This window comes from Oncorhynchus kisutch, linkage group LG12, assembly GCF_002021735.2.
Source record: "Oncorhynchus kisutch isolate 150728-3 linkage group LG12, Okis_V2, whole genome shotgun sequence".
NCBI lineage: Eukaryota > Metazoa > Chordata > Actinopteri > Salmoniformes > Salmonidae > Oncorhynchus > Oncorhynchus kisutch.
Genome location: NC_034185.2, coordinates 52,570,074 through 52,592,840, shown reverse-complemented (window position 1 = coordinate 52,592,840; position 22,767 = coordinate 52,570,074). Strand labels below are relative to the sequence as shown.

General features: G+C 42.2%; 1 protein-coding gene across 1 annotated transcript; it reads left to right on the top strand.

Annotated features, from left to right (window-relative positions):
• Positions 1-9,606: 9,606 nt before the first annotated feature.
• Positions 9,607-12,138, top strand: LOC109901173 (zinc finger protein 623-like). The gene is made up of 3 exons (XM_020497219.2): positions 9,607-10,114; positions 10,449-10,579; positions 10,746-12,138. The coding sequence occupies exons 1-3, from the start codon at positions 9,850-9,852 to the stop codon at positions 12,018-12,020; spliced, it is 1,671 nt and encodes a 556-aa protein (XP_020352808.1). The 5' UTR covers positions 9,607-9,849; the 3' UTR covers positions 12,021-12,138.
• The last annotated feature ends 10,629 nt before the right edge of the window (positions 12,139-22,767 follow it).

The following is a 22,767-nucleotide window of genomic DNA, read 5'->3' as shown; positions in this document are numbered from 1 at the left end:
AGCCAGAGGATGTACTCCGTCCAAAGACTGTCCATATGAGACAAGCCCTTTTTTGTATGGAGGTCTATGAGGGAGTGTCGAATTACGCTATTCTTATTTGATTGAATATAAGATTCCTAATGTGTAGGCTGTAACAAATGTAATGATGTAAGTGGCATTCCGGGCAACTTTGAGAAAAACAACTTAGTTGTGCCTGTTGTTCACACATATATTTACCCTCTCATTGGCTAGAATGGTCCCACCTGACCTCACTTGACTTCACTCAATGAGGACATTTATTTCCACTGTTAGAGTTGTCAAAATAATACAACTTTACTTAGAGCACTGCAACCTTAGAAATGTAGCTAGCTAGTTCCAACAAGTATACCTGAGGAGGTAGGTTTATTACTAGCATGTCGTTCCATATGACAAGTATTGTTAAGCTAATAGTCATCAAGGCAGTACTCACTAATTGCATTCATACTGACAAACAGTGGCATGTATTCATGTATGCCAAAGGAAGCCAGGCTTCCCCCAAAAAATGTACAGAGGCTTTTACCATTTCTTTTTTCTTTTTTCGTCTCTCTGTTTCATAATTTTTCCTTCGATTTGCAAGAGGCTGAATGTACCTGACAGGAGAAATCACCCACAAGGCCAGATTGGTGATTTTGATCCAACCATTAATTAATACATTGTTGTGTCCCTGGCCTGAGAGGATGGAAGTTCAATATGTACCTAATGTAGAAGGATAGTGTTAACTAGCTAACGTTGCCCATGAATGGAAGTTAGGCGAGCAAGCATTTTAACCAGGTAGTCTAGTACAACTAAACATAAAAGCGTGTACTGTATGACAGAGTGATAAATAGTTTTGTCAACATGAAAGAGAGAGGGATGGCATTAGCGTTTCTCTAAATAGGGTGAGTCAACATGTTTTTGTACTTGCACGAACGGCACACACACACACACACACACACACACACACACACACACACACACACACACACACACACAAATCAGAACCATGGACAGACACATCATATTTAGCCTGTGTTGATTGGACTAAATTGTTTTTGGTATCTTTTAGTTGTCACTGTATTAGACTAAGCGGAGGTGATTATATGATGTTGAAGTTTAAATGGTGCTGGAATAGTGGAGGCAGCTCCTGATTTCTAGTGGTCCGAAATTTTCGGAAACATTAACTTGCTTGACAATGCTGTAGGTCATGTAACTGCCTGTTACTGTACATGCGATATACTTTGTGGACTTAACTGGACAGAGGTTGCTATCTGGTTTTGTGATAAAACAAAAGGTGTGGTTGAATTTATTCTGACACTGTCTTCTTATTGTCTCGGCCTTTAGGCCTACAGTACATCCCTCTGAGCAAGGCAGTTAAACCAAATCCCATTTTACTGGTCACATACACATGGTTAGCAGATGTTAATGCGAATATAGCGAAATGATTGTGCTGCCAGTTCCGACAGTGCAGTAACATCTAACAAGTAATCTATCAAATTCACAACGACAACCTTATACACTCAATGTAAGGGGATGGAATAAGAATATGTACATATAAATATATGGATGCGCGATGGCCGTGCGTCATAGGCAAGATGCAATAGATGGTATAAAATACAGTATATACATATGAGATGAGTAATGTAGGATATGTAAACATTATTATTGTGGCATTATTTAAAGTGACTAGTGATACCTTTTATTGAATCCATTCATTAAAGTGACCAGTGATTTGAGTCTGTATGTTGGCAGCAGCCTCTCTATGTTAGTGATGGCTGTTGAACAGTCGGAAGGCCTTGAGATAGAAGCTGTTTTTCAGTCTCTCGGTCCCAGTTTTGCACCTGTACTGACCTCGCCTTCTGTATGATAGCGGGGTGAACAGGCAGTGACTCGGGTGGTTGTTGTCCTTGATTAACTTTTGGCCTTTCTGTGACATCGGGTGCTGTAGGTGTCCTGGAGGGCAGGTAGTTTGTCCCCAGTGATGTGTTGTGCAGACCGCACTAGCCTCTGGAGAGCCTTGCAGTTGAGGGCGGTGCAGTTGCCATATCAGGCAGTGAGGGTTTTAGGTGACAAGACAAATTTGTCACCGTCTCGTCGTTGTTGATAGTCAAGCCTACCACTGTAGTGTCGCCTGCAAACTTGATGATTGAGTTGGAGGCGTGCATGGCCACGCAGTCATGGGTGAACAGGAAGTACAGGAGAGGGCTGAGAACGCACCCATGTGGGGACCCAGTGTTGAGGATCAGCGAGGGGGAGATGTTGTTTCCTTCCTTCACCACCTGTGGGCGGCCCGTCAGAAAGTCCAGGACCCAGTAGCACAGGGTCCCATCTGGACAAGAGGAATACCCGTGTAAGAATGCTGTAATACCTATGTAAGAGTGCTGTTCATTGAGCACTGTTTTCCAGAATCGAGAACGAAGAGAGTATCGGCAATACCAGATTAGTTGAAGAATCTATGGCTGCGTTTTTCATAGACAAACCTGTAATGTCCAGTAATAACCAAAGATTTTTGGTATCCATATCACATTATCTGGTGTACAAACTGTTGCTAAGTTGGAGTAGAATGCAGAGCACCATGCCTCTATCGTTAGCCTAGTTGTTGTAATTGTTTTGACTGTCAGGATTTTCATTTCTAGCTCATAAACTACAATCCTTTGCTGTGATGATTTATCTGATTAATTCTTATCTGTTGTCTCTCATGATCTATTCAGCTCTCCTCCCAGAAATCAACCAAATGCTATTCACCAACCATAGGCTCAGCTGATTCACTCACCTGTGAGGAGAACCATCCTTTTGCAGTTTGAACTAGCCCGGCCGTCACTATTAGACATTGAGACCACATACGCATTTGCCTGTTGTCTTTTCTTTGTGGGTTTTGTCTTACACAGTGTGAGAGGAAAAATTGCAAGATTATGTTATAGTACTTTTATTGCATTATGGTTGTTTTATTTCAACAGAATAGAGTATTCTTAACTATTGTGTGTGTGTTCTACTGAAGATGGGCCCCTGGGAGATAACACTGACAGGAGATTTACAATGTCTTTTGGGTGCTAAAACCTAAAGAGCATTCCAGAGCATGAGTTAATGTTTCTGTTCTATACCGTACCAGGGAGAGATGGTTCCAGTTTGGAGTCGGAGGGCCAGACACTGGTCTATACAATGACAACTGTTGACACAGCAGATACTGTCTGCTATGTATTATAGGTATCTTTCATACAGATCTTAACCTTGTGACCCATTCTACATATCTGTTGTTCCTCACAATCATCCAAGGTGGCATAGCAGTTCAGACGTCTTTTGTCCTCGTCTTGTCGTGTCCTGTATATATATATATTTACAACTTTTTCACATACATTATTTTTTATTTAAAAAAAAAAAAAAATCCATCAACTCATCTTCAAAACACTCTCCTGCAACCCGCCTCACCAATGTATATTTATAAAAAAGTATTATTTACCTCAGATCTGTAATCCTCCAAGAAGCTAGCCAGAAACTCCAAGAAGCTAGCCTGAAACTAGCCAGAAGCTAATCCAGAAGCTAGTTCAGAAGCTAGTTAGCTCCTTTACTGGCAAATCGTTAGTATTCAGCTAACCACGGTTTGTGGTCATCAGCTATCCTTTAGCTCGAAAATCTATCGCCAGTTCTGTACGGCGCAGCGCGGCTCGGAACGGAACATACCGGACCAATTTTTCTCTCCATGTCCCTGGATTTCGACTGCTCTCTGGACATTCATACCCGGATCTCACAGCTAGCTAGATGCTATCCGTGTGACTATCGGCCTTCGTCGATTCCGGAGCAAACATCAATTATTCCGGAGCTAGCAAGCTCCGTCAATCACTCCTGAGTTCCATCAATCACACCTGGGCTGCAGTCACCTATCCGGACCCGTTTTACTGCCTTCGCGGAGCCCCACCGGGCCTTCACAACTGGACTGCCGACTTTATCTACCCGAAGGAGTTATTCGGCTGGCTCCTCCGTCGCGACGTTACCTGAACGCCCATCTGCGGCCTGCTAACCGTTAGCTGTCTTACCGGCTGCTATCTGAATAGACAATCGGACAATTTTTTTATTTTTTATTATTATTATTATGTTTTCTTCTTGGGCCTCTATAACTATATCTATTGTTTTTATTTTTGTTGTTGTTGTGTGATTTGGATTAATCCCCTCTACCACACGGAACCCCACTAATCTACTGACGGAACGCAAGAGGTGGCTAACAACAGACCTCCATCCTATGCTAGCTTGCTACCGATGCCCTGGCTAGCTGTCTAAATCACCAACCAACCTCTCCACTCACCGGACCCTTTTGATCACTCGACTAAGCATGCCTCTCCTTAATGTCAATATGTCTTGTCCATTGCTGTTCTGGTTAGTGTTTATTGGCTTATTTCACTGTAGAGCCTCTAGTCCTGCTCACTATACCTTATCCAACCTATTAGTTCCACCACCCACACATGCAATGACATCTCCTGGTTTCAACGATGTTTCTAGAGACAATATCTCTCTCTTCATCACTCAATACCTAGGTTTACCTCCACTGTATTCACATCCTACCATACATTTGTCTGTACATTTTACCTTGATGCTATTTTATCGCCCCCAGAAACCTCCTTTTACTCTTATGTTCCAGACGTTCTAGACGACCAATTCTCATAGCTTTCAGCCGTACCCTTATTCTACTCCTCCTATGTTCCTCTGGCAATGTAGAGGTGAATCCAGGCCCTGCAGTGCCTAGCTCCACTCCTATTCCCCAGGCGCTCTCTTTTGACGACTTCTGTAACCGTAATAGCCTTGGTTTCATGCATGTTAACATTAGAAGCCTCCTCCCTAAGTTTGTTCTATTCACTGCTTTAGCACACTCTGCCAACCCGGATGTTCTAGCTGTGTCTGAATCCTGGCTTAGGAAGACCACCAAAAATTCAGACATTTTAATTCCAAACTACAACATTTTCAGACAAGATAGAACTGCCAAAGGGGGCGGTGTTGCAATCTACTGCAAAGATAGCCTGCAGAGTTCTGTCCTACTATCCAGGTCTGTACCCAAACAATTTGAACTTCTACTTTTAAAAATCCACCTCTCTAAAAACAAGTCTCTCACCGTTGCCGCCTGCTATAGACCACCCTCTGCCCCCAGCTGTGCTCTGGACACCATATGTGAACTGATTGCCCCCCATCTATCTTCAGAGTTCGTGCTGCTAGGCGACCTAAACTGGAACATGCTTAACACCCCAGCCATCCTACAATCTAAACTTGATGCCCTCAATCTCACACAAATTATCAATGAACCTACCAGGTACCTCCCCAAAGCCTTAAACACGGGCACCCTCATAGATATCATCCTAACCAACTTCCCCTCTAAATACACCTCTGCTGTCTTCAACCAAGATCTCAGCGATCACTGCCTCATTGCCTGCATCCGTAATGGGTCAGCGGTCAAACGACCTCCACTCATCACTGTAAAACGCTCCCTGAAACACTTCTGCGAGCAGGCCTTTCTAATCGACCTGGCCGGGGTATCCTGGAAGGATATTGATCTCATCCCGTCAGTAGAGGATGCCTGGATATTTTTTTTAAATGCCTTCCTAACCATCTTAAATAAACATGCCCCATTCAAGAAATTTAGAACCAGGAACAGATATAGCCCTTGGTTCTCCCCAGACCTGACTGCCCTTAACCAACACAAAAACATCCTATGGCGTTCTGCATTAGCATCGAACAGCCCCCGTGATATGCAGCTGTTCAGGGAAGCTAGAAACCATTATACACAGGCAGTTAGAAAAGCCAAGGCTAGCTTTTTCAAGCAGAAATTTGCTTCCTGCAACACTAACTCAAAAAAGTTCTGGGACACTGTAAAGTCCATGGAGAATAAGAACACCTCCTCCCAGCTGCCCACTGCACTGAAGATAGGAAACACTGTCACCACTGATAAATCCACCATAATTGAGAATTTCAATAAGCATTTTTCTACGGCTGGCCATGCTTTCCACCTGGCTACTCCTACCCCGGACAACAGCACTGCACCCCCAACAGCAACTCGCCCAAGACTTCCCCATTTCTCCTTCTCCCAAATCCATTCAGCTGATGTTCTGAAAGAGCTGCAAAATCTGGACCCCTACAAATCAGCCGGGCTAGACAATCTGGACCCTTTCTTTCTAAAATTATCTGCCGAAATTGTTGCCACCCCTATTACTAGCCTGTTCAACCTCTCTTTTGTGTCGTCTGAGATTCCCAAAGATTGGAAAGCAGCTGCAGTCATCCCCCTCTTCAAAGGGGGGGACACTCTTGACCCAAACTGCTACAGACCTATATCTATCCTACCGTGCCTTTCTAAGGTCTTCGAAAGCCAAGTCAACAAACAGATTACCGACCATTTCGAATCTCACCATACCTTCTCTGCTATGCAATCTGGTTTCAGAGCTGGTCATGGGTGCACCTCAGCCACGCTCAAGGTCCTAAACGATATCTTAACCGCCATCGATAAGAAACATTACTGTGCAGCCGTATTCATTGATCTGGCCAAGGCTTTCGACTCTGTCAATCACCATATCCTCATCGGCAGACTCGACACTCTTGGTTTCTCAAATGATTGCCTCGCCTGGTTCACCAACTACTTCTCTGATAGAGTTCAGTGTGTCAAATCGGAGGGTCTGCTGTCCGGACCTCTGGCAGTCTCTATGGGGGTGCCACAGGGTTCAATTCTTGGACCGACTCTCTTCTCTGTATACATCAATGAGGTCGCTCTTGCTGCTGGTGAGTCCCTGATCCACCTCTACGCAGACGACACCATTCTGTATACTTCCGGCCCTTCTTTGGACACTGTGTTAACAACCCTCCAGGCAAGCTTCAATGCAATACAACTCTCCTTCCGTGGCCTCCAATTGCTCTTAAATACAAGTAAAACTAAATGCATGCTCTTCAACCGATCGCTACCTGCACCTACCCGCCTGTCCAACATCACTACTCTGGACGGCTCTGACTTAGAATACGTGGACAACTACAAATACTTAGGTGTCTGGTTAGACTGTAAACTCTCCTTCCAGACCCATATCAAACATCTCCAATCCAAAGTTAAATCTAGAATTGGCTTCCTATTTCGCAACAAAGCATCCTTCACTCATGCTGCCAAACATACCCTTGTAAAACTGACCATCCTACCAATCCTCGACTTTGGCGATGTCATTTACAAAATAGCCTCCAATACCCTACTCAACAAATTGGATGCAGTCTATCACAGTGCAATCCGTTTTATCACCAAAGCCCCATATACTACCCACCATTGCGACCTGTACGCTCTCGTTGGCTGGCCCTCACTTCATACTCGTCGCCAAACCCACTGGCTCCATGTCATCTACAAGACCCTGCTAGGTAAAGTCCCCCCTTATCTCAGCTCGCTGGTCACCATAGCATCTCCCACCTGTAGCACACGCTCCAGCAGGTATATCTCTCTAGTCACCCCCAAAACCAATTATTTCTTTGGCCGCCTCTCCTTCCAGTTCTCTGCTGCCAATGACTGGAACGAACTACAAAAATCTCTGAAACTGGAAACACTTATCTCCCTCACTAGCTTTAAGCACCAACTGTCAGAGCAGCTCACAGATTACTGCACCTGTACATAGACCACCTATAATTTAGCCCAAACAACTACCTCTTTCCCAACTGTATTTAATTTTAATTTATCTATTTATTTTGCTCCTTTGCACCCCATTATTTTTATTTCTACTTTGCACATTCTTCCATTGCAAAACTACCATTCCAGTATTTTACTTGCTATATTGTATTTACTTTGCCATCATGGCCTTTTTTGCCTTTACCTCCCTTCTCACCTCATTTGCTCACATTGTATATAGACTTGTTTATACTGCATTATTGACTGTATGTTTGTTTTTACTCCATGTGTAACTCTGTGTCGTTTTATCTGTCGAACTGCTTTGCTTTATCTTGGCCAGGTCGCAATTGTAAATGAGAACTTGTTCTCAACTTGCCTACCTGGTTAAATAAAGGTAAAATAAATAAATAAATAAATGTAGGTTGAAAGGGGTGTATCTTGGCTATAAAATACCTTTGTACCTTTGTATCGGCGCTCTCAACAGATCACCAGAAACGATGATTCGTCGACCAGCCATTGCTATTGCAAAGCTCTCACTATTAAAGATTTAGTTTAAGTATAACTCTGACTTGTGTGATAAGTTTGTCTCTCCTCATTTGATAGTAAAGAAATGAACCACCACAACAGTCTACACAGTGTAGTGCATTTTAGAATTGAAGAGCACCAAATCCCAGGCTACAGATACACATTCTTGTTAGAGCATCTCGAAGACTAAATTCAATGTAGAATCAGTTTGACAAGGTGACGAACAGATGATGTTTTACTATTGTAACATACAGTGATAATAATTATATTGTCCCTGTCAGGAGCCCAGGCTTTTGCCGTAGATGGTAGAGTTCTCGTCGCTGGACCCCACATTCTTAAGCACTACCAATATACATTGATTGGTAGGTTACACTATATTTAGATACTTCAAATACTTCCTGAGACACCTTTTTCTATTTGTCTTTGTACTTAATAAATGGTGAAACACTAAATGTGATAATGTTCTTTATTCAAATGTATATGCATGAAACGGACATTATGGACAAGATTCCTCACACTCAATCATAGTTAGTAGTAGAATAATAGATTGGCAAGAATTTGGCACCGTCAACTTTTTAAAGGTTACTGGGAAAGAGGTTAATCAGTTAAACCACCTAAATATATTCCCATTAACTGAACATTTAGTAGATGAAGCTCAAACATTAATTTCCCAACTGCCTTTTCTGTAACCCTAGACTATCATTCTCCATACCTTATATTCTAATAAATCCAACACTGCATGCCCACCATGGCATTGGGCAATCTGCTGACATGAGGACTCATCTGGTTTAGAAATCAATCTATGGTCATGTTATTCTAGAGCACATTGTATATATTTTGCCCAGCTGTTTTTAGAGAAGATTGTATTGCAAGGTATGCGGTGTTGGCTAATATGTATATGCAGCTGTGGGTTTTAAACCACCATTCTATATGACTGAACGTTTCTTTAAGGCAGCAGGTGGTTACTTGAAATTGGACATAATCGTCCCAACATTTCCCGAGGTAGGAATATCGCAAAATATGACCAATGGCTCATTCGAGAGAAGACATCCTCCCCGAGTTATGACATCGGCTGGTATTGAAATCTGACATGTATGATAGACGTTTTCGCGATCTAAAAGTCGTATTCCTATTAACTTCCAGTGCAGCGAGAGACTTAACACGGTGCCTACGTCATACCGGTCGGATTTCTGCCTGCTGGAAGGCCAATAAATCAGATTCACATGAAAACATGAAATGGCCCTTGGAATCGCTAGAACATCACCCAGAGGTGCACAAAAGCAATATAACATTCAAAATGGGTGAACCTTTCCTTTAAGATACTTTTTTTTTTTTTAAGGCGGGGATTTGCAATAATTCTGTCTGTGGGAGTTAGTGACAACCGCTTGAAGATAATGATCATGAATAAAAGTGTTGGTGTGTCATGTAAAGCAGTACCGTATTTCAAAGAACGGCGCGCATACCCTTTTCCATTTAGCCACACCCTTTGACCAATGACGCTGCCAATAACACCCTTTCTCTTCTGTAGAAACGGAAGTAAACAATGACAAGGAACAATTTTCACGTTAGCGTTTTATATTTAGACGTTTATTAACACCATGGAACTCAAAATATGACTCATTTAACTGCACAGCATCACATACATACTCCATGTAGTCTTTAATTCGCGTTGGAGACAGGACTTGGTTGATAGATGTTATCTAGGTAACGCTAGCTAGCGAACAATGGCTAACGTTAACTGTATGGTTTTTAACGCTCAAATAGCCTCCATCATGGAGGTGCTAGCAAATGCAGCCGTGGCAGAGATCTGTAAACTCGTAGACGACGACTATGCAGTGTTTCGGTTGGAAATAACTCAAAGCCAGAAAGAAAACAGGTCATTGCGGAGGAAGCTACAGCTACTGGAACTGAAGGTGGCACGGGAGCGCGTCTGCGCCAGTCGTCCCAGTAGTGTCAAGATCCCTGACCGATACAGAGGAATGGCAAGAGGTAGATTTCCGTTCCCTCTGCACATGTGTTCAGATGTGTTACCCAGCATTTTTGGATAGTATGCTATTACCCTGATTACTTAGCTATATTGCACAAAGACGCATCATATTTGACCCAGATTGATTTACCGAATTTCCTATTATTTAATAATCGAAAACAATGTGATGCATGGAGCACCATCAGTCGATCTACAAATAGTATAACACGAAGTTATGAGAAGTGTTACCTTATATCCTTGCCAATTCTAGACAGTGTCCAAAAACTGTTACTAGTGTACAATATACCTTTGAGCATTGACAGTACCTAACCATGTCTTTCCCCCAATCACTCTCAGGTGAAGGACATCTCACTGGAGGCCACAGGAGCTTTGTGAAGCTAGCGGGCCACAATACATGGCGAGATGACCAACCAATCACTGTTGATGAGGGGAGTGGAACCTCAACCCAGCACGTTATTGTGATAGAGGTTAGTGTAATAGTATTACATCAAATGTGGCCAGTTTATTTCAGAAAGACTCCAATCAGCTATTCACTTGCTTACATTATCTGCCATAGCGGACATTGTGAGACTTCCCTACAACATTGTTATCCAATTCAACTCATGTTCCGGTAATAACGTTCCCTTGTGTCAGTCTGCAGATGCAGAGGCTGCAGGTCCTGGGGTCAAGCAGGAGAGGACTGAAGGAGAGGACCCACGACACAGCACAGACATCCAGACTGGAGCAGCGGCTGGAGTGGCGCCCCCTGTAGCCACGGAAGAACTCTCAACTGCTTCCACGCTCCAGTCCAGGACCCGATGCAGCATTAAGGAGGCCAGTAGAACGCCCAACGCCATCCTCAAGTCCGAGACAGTCACAGAAACACAAAGGCTCTTACAGACAGAATCTGACCACAGATCAGACCCAGAGAGATTGGAGCTGGGGCCACTGGGCTGTCCTGCTCTCGACTCAGAATATTTACTAGACGGTAACCCAAGCCCGAGGACGGTTCATTCCCATCGGGACTCTGGTGATGTGTTAGGAACTGGTACTGATCCGTCATGTTCTTACACTACAGAGATGGACCCTGACAACATGCCTTTGGGTTTAGAGACACAGACTGATCTATCTAGAGGGGACTGGAACCGGTACAGTAGTAGTGTATACTCTGAAGGGTGCCAAGATAAGAAAGGGGAGGTTATAGTCATAGATAAAGTGAAAGTGGAGGGCGATGCTCCTCCCACATGGAATGTAGACGAGACTCACTTAGGGGAAGGACACTCACAAGGCAGAGATTTTTTAGATTACAGGGAAAGCTTAGAGACAAATACAAATATCACGACCCACTCCCCTTTGCACGCGCTCAGGGATCGTGAGCCAGTGTCCACGTCGATGGGTCCATCCGATTCACACGGCCGCATCCTTTTCCATCAGGTATTTAACTCAAACGACCAGGCTAGAGCCCAGCCTCAGGGAGGGGGAGCCACATCAGGCAGTAGTAAAGAGAAACGGTTCTTCTGCATGTTCTGTAGCAAAGGCTTCAGCTGCCCCCAGAAGGTGGAGATCCACCAGAGGGTCCACACAGGGGTAAAACCCTTCAGCTGTACCCAGTGTCACATGCGCTTTGCCCAGGCTTGCAACCTGAAGAGGCACCAGAGGGTCCACACAGGGGTGAAACCCTTCAGCTGTACCCAGTGTCACATGCGCTTCTCACACTCATCAAGCCTGAAGAGGCACCAGACGGTCCACACAGGGGAGAAATCCTACAGTTGCCCCCAGTGTGAGAAGAGGTTTTCCCACCAGCACCAGCTGAAGATGCACCTGAAGGTCCACATGGGAGAAAAGCAGTTTGTCTGTGCGCAAGAGGATCTCAGAGAGGAGCTTCCTCAGGATACACCAGCAGAAAAACCATTCCACTCTATAGCATAGACCAGACATTAGTAACATAAGACACACCAAGCAATTTGATAAAATGGAGTAAATCAGTGAACTTGCATTTGTTTTGAAATTGCATTGGTTTTCCATAAATGGCTATTTATTCATTGTGTTTTGTTTGGAGAGCTCCTGTCAATGTTGAGTATGGACGCTCACCTGATTACACATAGAAGTAGGCCTAGGCTACCTGGCCTGCACACATGTATAATGGTGCCTATTTGGGGATGTCTGATAGTATTTCTGATTGTCTTAACTGACCACCACTAATGATCTGGAGTGCTTCTCATTGTAATTTTTTTATTCTCCTCAAACAGCAAGTAGCCTAAACAATGTCTGTTTTTACATCCATTGAGAATGACAGTAGTTCCTCAATAACCAGGTTTCCATCCAACTCTTTTTATATAAGTAAAATACATGTCGGATCAAAATATTCACTACAGGCCTGATGGAAATAGCAAGTTTTTTCGGTCAACTTTCCAGATGTTGACAAATCAAAATACACTAAACAAGGTTGGATCTTTGTGTCGGTAAAATTAATAATGCGAGAAATGGCGGTGGAAACGCTTTTATCCGCAAATATTGATATAATATTCATCATATCGAAGTAAACTTGGAGGCACGCAATGATATGTTTTATGGTCCTCCCACTACGACTCGGGAAAGCATGCAGTTTATTAGACTACAGATTAAATAAGTTATGATGAACAGGGTGGTGAAATTTCACGGTGATGAGCTTGATGCTCCTTTCCAATAAATATTGAGGGTCTTATTATGGTGACATAATGATTGATGTTTGGCTGCCGTTTAACAGATAAAGATAATCTAGCTCTTTTGTCCATAATAATCTTATCACGTAGACTACACCCTCACTGTATCTGCGTGGTGTTGGCTAGAGCGCATGTGCCATCAGTAGAGATGGAAACCAATTTATCGGCACATGGGAATTTAACCGCAAAAGTAATTTTTATGTGCACTACCTCATCACATACTGCCTGTTATCTGCAACAAGAAAGGCTTACTGTGTGTACGTAAAACTGAACACACCCCTCTGATGGGAAAATGTGCATATGATTTTTATGCAGATTTTAGAATATTCACATGAAAATCTGTTGCCAATTGGATGGAAGCCTAGCGAATGTATTTAAAATCTTTCCAGCTCACTCCCTTTTGAAAACCACCGAGCCTAGGCGTGAAAGGGAAAAGTGTAATGCTCTGATCCAGTGAAAATTGCAAATACCTGATTACTTCTTATCCCTTATCCCAGAGAAAAAGCAGGCTCCAGAACTCACTGGCGCAAGAAATTCTGAGGACCCAGAATAGTTGATACAATGCTGCAAGTTTGCAAGCTGGAGCTTCGGGCCGGACCCAGTTGATAGTTGATACAATGTTTCAAGTTCTTTGCAGACAGGCGGAGTAGAGAGTTAAATGCAATTGAAAGAACATGAACAAACTGCTATGTGTAGCCAATGTGATTTATATAATACTTATTTTTATCAGGATATTTTCTACCTGCAATGTTTTTATTTGTTGGCTTTATTTAGGCTATTTTTACCTAGTTGTCATTAATAGTTACTTGCATTGGTATACGTTCTTTAGCTGCCAATGGCTCAAGGTGTATCATACAATGTGTCCATTACACAGAGACAGGCGCTCTTGCATTAGATACATTTGAACTTAGATCTGTATCATTTTAATTTCAATAGAATTTAGCTTAACCACATTACAATGATTTTAATATGTTATTATCCATGAAAATGTTCATATGAAAATCATAACTTTCACGTAGACCGGTAGCTCCAGGCATGCTGTTTGTCATGTGCCTTTTTCTCAGAAGTGGCTTCTGTCTGTTCACTCTCCCAAAAAAGCCCAGATAGGTTAAGTGCTGTAGAGATGGTTGTCCTTTTGTCAGGTTCTCCCATCTCAGCCAAGGACCTCGTTGACCAAGGTCCTTCCTGCCAGTTTGGTCGGACGGCCAGCTCTAGGCTGGATTGTTTTGTAATTTTTTAATTTCCCAATGATGGAAATCATGCTCTTGGAAACTTTCAACATTCTAGAAATGATTTTATACCCTTCCCAGATATATGCCTCATCACAATTCTAACTCGGAGCTCTACGGACAGTTCATTGGACTTCATGCTATAGTTTCTGGTCTGACATGCACTTCTTCTTCTTTGAAATTGGTTTGGTGGATTGCATCCAACTTTTAAAGTTGCATACTCTGCCACCTAGTGTACTGGAGTATGAGGTCAGTCACGGCCTACCTACATTAAATTATCTTCATTAGTCCTTTTCCTCAAAGAAAGTGAAAGAGCCATCGACACCACTCCCATCCCCTTTCAATCCCCCACTACACAACCCAAACCCCGTCCAGCCTCTAACCATTTCACACAATCTCTCGCTATCTACGTCATACCGTTCACAAAATATCAACACATGCCCCAACGTTTCCTCCACTAAACACTCATCACACAGACCTGTTTCATGTCTCCCTATCATCCACAACGTGACATTCAAACCTGTGTGCCCAAACTGTAGTCTACTCCACACAAATAACTCTGTCCTACATCGTGTACAACCCACCTCTTCCTTTACTGACTGATGCATGCAATACAATTGCCTCCACTTACTACTAGCATCCCACTTCCTTTGCCAAAGACCGAGCCCTTTTGCCCGGATCAAGGACTTGACTTCCCTGCGGCCCAGCAGGACCTGAATACCCCCTTTCTCTCTGAATACCCCCTCTCTCCTCACTACCCTCTTAGCCACCACATCAGCCTTTTCATTACCCTCCACATCCACATGGGCGGGAACCCAGTAAAAGCTTACTACCACTCCAATCCCAATAACAGCACCATCATCTCCACAAACAAGTCTCCCCTATCTGACCTGGACTACTCTATCCGACTACTCAACACTGCAGCCGAATCAGAGCAGATCACCACTGAGTGGTTTCAACTCCTCCACCCATCTTAAACCTATAATCATGGCCATCAACTCGGCTGCATACACTGACACATTCAGTTAACCGCTTACATACTCTAACATTGAAATTTGGGATATACAGTACAGTCGGAATGTATTCAGACCCCTTCACTTTTTCCACATTTTGTTACGTTACAGCCTTATTTTAAAATATGGAGAGACTCAAGGCTGTAATCGCTGCCTAAGGTGCTTCAACAAACTACAGAGTAAAGGGTCTGAATACTTATGTAAACGTGATGTTTCATTTGCAAAAATGTTTGCTTTGTCATTATGAGGTATTGTGTGTTGATTGATGAAGAAAATAATCAATTTAATCAATTTTAGAATAAGGCTGTAACGTAACAAAATGTGAAAAAAAGTGAAGGGGTCTGAATACATTCCAAATGCACTGTACACCCCTGCCCCCACCTTACCGCTGACTGGATCCTTTTCCTTTGAACCATCTGTATATATCCTGAAAAACAAATAAAACCGATTATCCTGACATGCACTGTCAATTGTGGGACATGATATAGACAGGTGTGTTTCTTTCTAAATCATGCCCAACAATTGAATTGGCCACATGTGGACTCCAATTGTAGTGACGTCTCAAGGATGATCAAAGGAAATTGGATGCACCTGAGCTAAATGTTTTGTGTCATAGCAAAAGGGTGTGAATACTTTTGTAAATGAGATATTTCTGTATTTAATTTACAATACATTTGTTAAAATATCTAGACATGTTTTCACTTTGTCTTTATGGGTTATTGTGTGTAGAAAAAATATATATTTAATCCATTTTGAATTCAGGCTGTAACACAACAAAATGTGGAATAAGTCAAGGGGTATGAATACTTTCTGAAGGCACTATATATGATGTTCAGAAAATGCCTATTTCATTACTTCCATTCAACTACTTAATTTTTCCCCTAGACACTTTTAATGAGAAAATGCAGTTAATCAAGTTTATGCAGATTTTTTTGTTGAGACGTGTGTGGTTTTCATATGGTGTATTTAAAACTTGTTTGTTTAATAAACACAAAATGGGACTTTTCATTCCAAGACTTTCATTGAGAATCTCTTTAATACACATCACATCTGATCTCACCCTATTCTGCATACACACACACTAACAAGCACCTACTGTACACGTCAACTATAGTTTAGTCGGGGTTGTCTGATGACAGGGTTTTTTCTGCATATATACAGTACCAGTCAAAAGTTTGGACACACCTACTCATTCAAGGGTCTTTCTTTATTTTTACTATTTTCTACATTGTAGAATGATATTTTAGGCATCAAAACTATGAAATAACACATATGGAATCATGTAGTAACCACAAAAGTGTTAAACACATTTTAGATTCTTCAAAGTAGCCATCCTTTGTCTTGATGACATCTTTGCACTCTTGGCATTCTCTCAACCAGCTTCATAGCCACCTGGAATGCATTTCAAATAACAGGTGTGCCTTGTTATAAGTTAATTTGTGGACTTTCTTTCCTTCTTAATGCGTTTGGTAAAAGACCAAGTCCATATTATGGCAAGAACAGCTCAAATAAGCAAAGAGAAATGACAGTCCATCAATACTTTAAGACATGAAGATAAGTCAAACAGGAACATTTCAAGAACTTTGAAAGTTTCTTCAAGTGCAGTCGCAAAAATCATCAAGCGCTATGATGAAACTGGCTCTCATGAGGAGCGCTAGAGGAAAAGAAGACGCAGAGTCACCTCTACTGCAGAGGATAAGTTCATTACAGTTACCAGCCTCAGAAATTGCAGCCCAAATAAATGCTTCAGAGTTCAAGTAACAGACACATCTCAATATCAACTGTTCAGAGGAGACTGCATGAAATCAGGCCTTCATGGTGGAATTGCGGTTAAGAAACCACTACTAAAGGACACCAATAATAAGAAGAGACTTGCTTGGGCCAAGAAACACAAGCAATGGACATTAGACCAGTGGAAATCTGTCTGATGAGTCCAAATTTGACATTTTTGGTTCCAACCCCATGTCTTCGTGAGACGCAGAGTAGGTGAACAGATTATCTCTGCCTGTGTGGTTCCCACCTTGAAGCATGGAGGAGGAGGTGTGATGGTGTGGGGGTGCTTTGCTGGTGACACTGTCTGTGATTAATTTAGAATTCAAGGCACACTTAACCAGCATGGCTACCACAGCATTCTGCAACGATACTCCATCCAATCGGTTTTGCGCTTAGTGGGACTATCATTTGTTTTTCAACAGGACAATGACCCAACACATCTCCACACTGTGTAAGGGCTATTTGACCAAGACGGAGAGTCATGGAGTGCTGCTTCAGATTACCTGGCCTCCACAATCACCTGACCTCTAACCAATAGAGATGGTTTTGGATGAGTTGTACCACAGAGTGAAGGAAAAGCAGCCAACAAGTGCTCAGCATATGTGGGAACTCCTTCAAGACTGTTAGAAAAGCATTCCAGGTGAAGCTGGTTGAGAGAATGCCAAGAGTGTGCAAAGCTGTCATCAAGGCAAAGGGTGGCTACTTTGAAGAATCTCACATATAAAATATATTTTGATTAGTTTAACAATTGTTTGTTTACCACATGACTCCATAAGTGTTATTTCATAGTTTTGATGTCTTCACTATTATTCTACAATGTAGAACATAGTAAAAGTAAAGAAAAACCCTTGAATGAGTAGGTGTGTCCAAACTTTTGACTGGTACTGTGTACATATACAGTGGGGCAAAAAAGTATTTAGTCAGCCACCAATTGTGCAAGTTCTCCCACTTAAAAATATGAGAGAGGCCTGTAATTTTCATCATAGGTACACTTCAACTATGACAGACAAAATGAAAAAACAAATCCAGAAAATCACATTGTAGGATTTTTAATGAATTTATTTGCAAATTATGGTGGAAAATAAGTATTTGGTCACCTACAAACAAGCAAGATTTCTGGCTCTCACAGACCTGTAACTTCTTCTTTAAGAGGCTCCTCTTTCCTCCACTCGTTACCTGTATTAATGGCACCTGTTTTGAACTTGTTATCAGTATAAAAGACACCTGTCCACAACCTCAAACAGTCACACTCCAAACTCCACTATGGCCAAGACCAAATAGCTGTCAAAGGACACCAGAAACAAAATTGTAGACCTGCACCAGGCTGGGAAGACTGAATCTGCAATAGGTAAGCAGCTTGGTTTGAAGAAATAAACTGTGGGAGCAATTATTAGGAAATGGAAGACATACAAGACTACTGATAATCTCACCTCGATCTGGGGCTCCACGCAAGATCTCACCCCGTGGGGTCAAAATGATCACAAGAATGGTGAGCAAAAATCCCAGAACCACACGGGGGGACCTAGTGAATGACCTGCAGACAGCTGGGACCAAAGTAACAAAGCCTACGATCAGTAACACACTACGCCGCCAGGGACTCAAATCCTGCAGTGCCAGACATGTCCCCCTGCTTAAGCCAGTACATGTCCAGGCCCGCCTGAAGTTTGCTAGAGAGCATTTGGATGATCCAGAAGAAGATTGGGAGAATGTCATATGGTCAGATGAAACCAAAATATAACTTTTTGGTAAAAACTCAACTTGTCGTGTTTGGAGGACAAAGAATGCTGAGTTGCATCCAAAGAACAAGATACCTACTGTGAAGCATGGGGGTGGAAACATCATGCTTTGGGTCTGTTTTTCTGCAAAGGGACCAGGACGACTGATCCGTGTAAAGGAAAGAATGAATGGGGCCATGTATTGTGAGATTTTGAGTGAAAACCTCCTTCCATCAGCAAGGGCATTGAAGATGAAACGTGGCTGGGTCTTTCAGCATGACAATGATCCCAAACACACCGCCCGGGCAACGAAGGAGTGGCTTCGTAAGAAGCATTTCAAGGTCCTGGAGTGGCCCAGCCAGTCTCCAGATCTCAACCCCATAGAAAATCTTTGGAGGGAGTTGAAAGTCCGTGTTGCCCAGCAACAGCCCCAAAACATCACTGCTCTAGAGGAGATCTGCATGGAGGAATGGGCCAAAATACCAGCAAGTGTGTGAAAACCTTGTGAAGACCTCTGCCATTGCCAACAAAGGGTATATAACAAAGTATTGAGATAAACTTTTGTTATTGACCAAATACTTATTTTCCACCATAATTTGCAAATATATTCATTAAAAATCATAAAATGTGATTTTCTGGATTTTTTTTCTCATTTTGTCTGTCATAGTTGAAGTGTACCTATGATGAAAATTACAGGCCTCTCTCATCTTTTTAAGTGGGAGAACTTGCACAATTGGTGGCTGACTAAATACTTTTTTGCCCCACTGTACACAGTGCCTTCGGAAAGTATTCAGACCCCTTCTTTTCCAGATTTTGTTACTTTACAGCCTGATTCTAAAATTGACTATTTTTTAAATTCCCTCATCAATTTACACACAATACCCCATAATGACAAAGCAAAAACATTTTAGAGATGTTATCAAATTTATTACAAATAAAAAACTGAAATATCACATTTACATAAGTATTCAGACCCTTTGCTCTGAGAATAGAAATTGAGCGCAGGAGCACCCTGTTTCCATTTATCAGGATTGTGTCGAGGCACAGATCTGGGGAAGGGTCCCACAAAATGTCTGCAGCATTGAAGGTCCCAAATAACACAGTGGCCTCCATCATTCTTATATGTAAGAAATTTGTAAGCATCAAGACTCTTCCTAGAGCTGGCTGCCCGGCCAAACTGAGCAATCGGGGGAGAAGGGCTTTGGTCAGGGTGGTGGTCACTCTGAAAGAGCTACAGAGTTTCCCTGTGGAGATGGGAGAACCTTCCAGAAGGACAACCATCTCAGTAGCACTCCACCAATCAGGCCTTTATGGTAGTGGCCAGACAGAAGTTACTCCTCAGTAAAAGGCACATGACAGCCTGCTTGGAGTTTGCCACAAGGCACCTAAAGGACTCACAGACCAAGAGAAACAAGATTCTTTGGTCTGATGAAACCAAAATTGAACTCTTTGGCCTGAATGCCAAGTGTCACGTCTGGAGGAAACGTGGCACCATCCCTACAGTGATGCATGGTGGTGGTAGCACCATTCTGTGGGGATGTTTTTCAGCAGCAGGGACTGGGAGACTAGTCACGATCGAGGGAATTATGAAAAGTACAGAGAGATCCTTGATGAAAATGTGCTCCAGAGCGCTCAGGACCTCAGACTGGGGCGAAGGTTCACCTTCCAACAGGACAACGACCCTAAGCACACAGCCAAGACAATGCAGGAGTGGCTTTGGGACAAGTTTCTGAATGTCCTTGAGGGGCCCAGCCCGAGCCCGGACTTGAACCTGATCGAACATCGCTGGAGAGACCTGAAAATAGCTGTACAGCAACGCTCCCCATCCAACCTGACAGACTTTGAGAGGATCTGAAGAGAAGAATGGGAGAAACTTCCCAAATACAGGTTTGCCACGTTTGTAGCATCATACCCATGTAGACTCGAGGCTGTAATCGATGCCAAAGGTGCTTTGAGTAAACATGATATATATATATATTTTTTATACATTAGAAAACATTTCTAAAAACCTGTTTTTTTTCATGATGGGGTATTGTGTGTAGATTGATGAGGGGAAAAAAATATTTAAGCAATTTTAGAATAAGGCTTTCACTTTCCGAATGCAATGTATATAGTACCTTCAGAAAATATTCATAGCCCTTGACTTATTCCACATTTTGTTGTGTTACAGCCTGGATTCAAAATTGATTAAATATATTTTTTGGTTTCACACAATATCCCATAATGACGAAGTGAAAACATGTTTTTTTGACATTTTTACAAATGAATTTAAAATTATATACAGAAATATCTCATTTACATAAGTATTCACCCACCTGAGTCAATACATGTTAGAACCCAGTAACATTCAATGTCTTCTGGTAAGCAACTCCAGTGTATATTTGGCCTTATGTATTAGGTTATTGTTGCTGCTGAAAGGCGAATTTTTCTTCCAGTGTCTGTAGGAAAGCAGACTGAACCAGGTTTTGCCTGTGCTAAGCTCTATTCTGTTTATTTTTATTAAAAAAAAACTCAAAACGTGTAAAATTATTCAGACCCTTTACTTTCAGTGCAGCAAACTCTCTCCAGAAGTTCAGTGAGGATCTCTGAATTATCCAATGTTGACCTAAATGACTAATGATGATAAATACAATCCACCTGTGTGTAATCAAGTCTCCGTATAAATGCACCTGCACTGTGATAGTCTCAGAGGTCCGTTAAAAGCGCAGAGAGCATCATGAAGAACAAGGAACACACCAGGCAGGTCTGAGATACTGTTGTGAAGAGGTTTAAAGCCGGATTTGGATACAAAAAGATTTCCCAAGCTTTAAACATCCCAAGTAGCACTGTGCAAGCGATAATATTGAAATGGAAGGAGTATCAGACCACTGCAAATCTACCAAGACCTGGCCGTCCCTTTAAACTTTCAGCTCATACAAGGAGAAGACTGATCAGTGATGCAGCCAAGAGGCCCATGATCACTCTGGATGAACTGCAGAGATCTACAGCTGAGGTGGGAGACTCTGTCCATAGGACAACAATCAGTCGTATATTGCACAAATCTGGCCTTTATGGAAGAGTGGCAAGAAGAAAGACATTTCTTAAAGATATCCATAAAAAGTGTTGTTTAAAGTTTGCCACAAGCCACCTGGGAGACACACCAAACATGTGGAAGAAGGTGCTCTGGTCAGATGAAACCAAAATTGAACTTTTTGGCAACAATGCAAAACGTTATGTTTGGCGTAAAAGCAACACAGCTCATCACCCTGAACACACTATCCCCACTGTCAAACATGGTGGTGGCAGCATCATGGTTTGGGCCTGCTTTTCTTCAGCAGGGACAGGGAAGATGGTTAAAATTGATGGGAAGATGGATGGAGCCAAATACAGGACCATTCTGGAAGAAAACCTGATGGAGTCTGCAAAAGACCTGAGACTGGGACGGAGATTTGTCTTCCAACAAGACAATGATCCAAAACATAAAGCAAAATCTACAATGGAATGGTTCAAAAATAAACATATCCAGGTGTTAGAATGGCCAAGTCAAAGTCCAGACCTGAATCCAATCGAGAATCTGTGGAAAGAACTGAAAACTGCTGTTCACAAATGCTCTCCATCCAACCTCACTGAGCTCGAGCTGTTTTGCAAGGTGGAATGGGAAAAAAATTTGGTCTCTCGATGTGCAAAACTGATAGAGACATACCCCAAGCGACTTACAGCTGTAATTGCAGCAAAAGGTGGCGCTACAAAGTATTAACTTAAGGGGGCTGAATAATTTTGCACGCCCAATTTTTCAGTTTTTGATTTGTTAAAGTTTGAAATATCCAATAAATGTCGTTCCACTTCATGATTGTGTCCCACTTGTTGTTGATTCTTCACAAAAAAAATACAGTTTTATATCTTTATGTTTGAAGCCTGAAATTTGGCAAAAGGTCGCAAAGTTCAAGGGGGGCGAATACTTTTGCAAGGCACTGTATACAGTAGAAGTCGGACATTTACATACACCTTAGCCAAATACATTTAAACTCAGTTTTTCACAATTCCTGACATTTAATCCTAGTAAGAATTCCCTGTCTTAGGTCAGTTAGGATCACCACTTTATTTTAAGAATGTGAAATGTCAGAATAATAGTAGAGAGAATGATTTATTTCAGCTTTTCTTTCTTCCATCACATTCCCAGTGGGTCAGAAGTTTACATATACCAAATACTAATTGAGTGTTATTGTCTTTAAATTGTTGAACTTGGGTCAAGCCTTCCACAAGCT

Coding starts and splice junctions, on each gene's coding strand:
- LOC109901173 (XM_020497219.2), top strand. CDS start 9,850: ATGGCTAACGTTAACTGTATGGTTTTTAACGCTCAAATAGCCTCCATC. Junction 10,115..10,448: donor ATACAGAGGAATGGCAAGAG/GTAGATTTCCGT, acceptor AATCACTCTCAG/GTGAAGGACATCTCACTGGA. Junction 10,580..10,745: donor AGCACGTTATTGTGATAGAG/GTTAGTGTAATA, acceptor CCCTTGTGTCAG/TCTGCAGATGCAGAGGCTGC.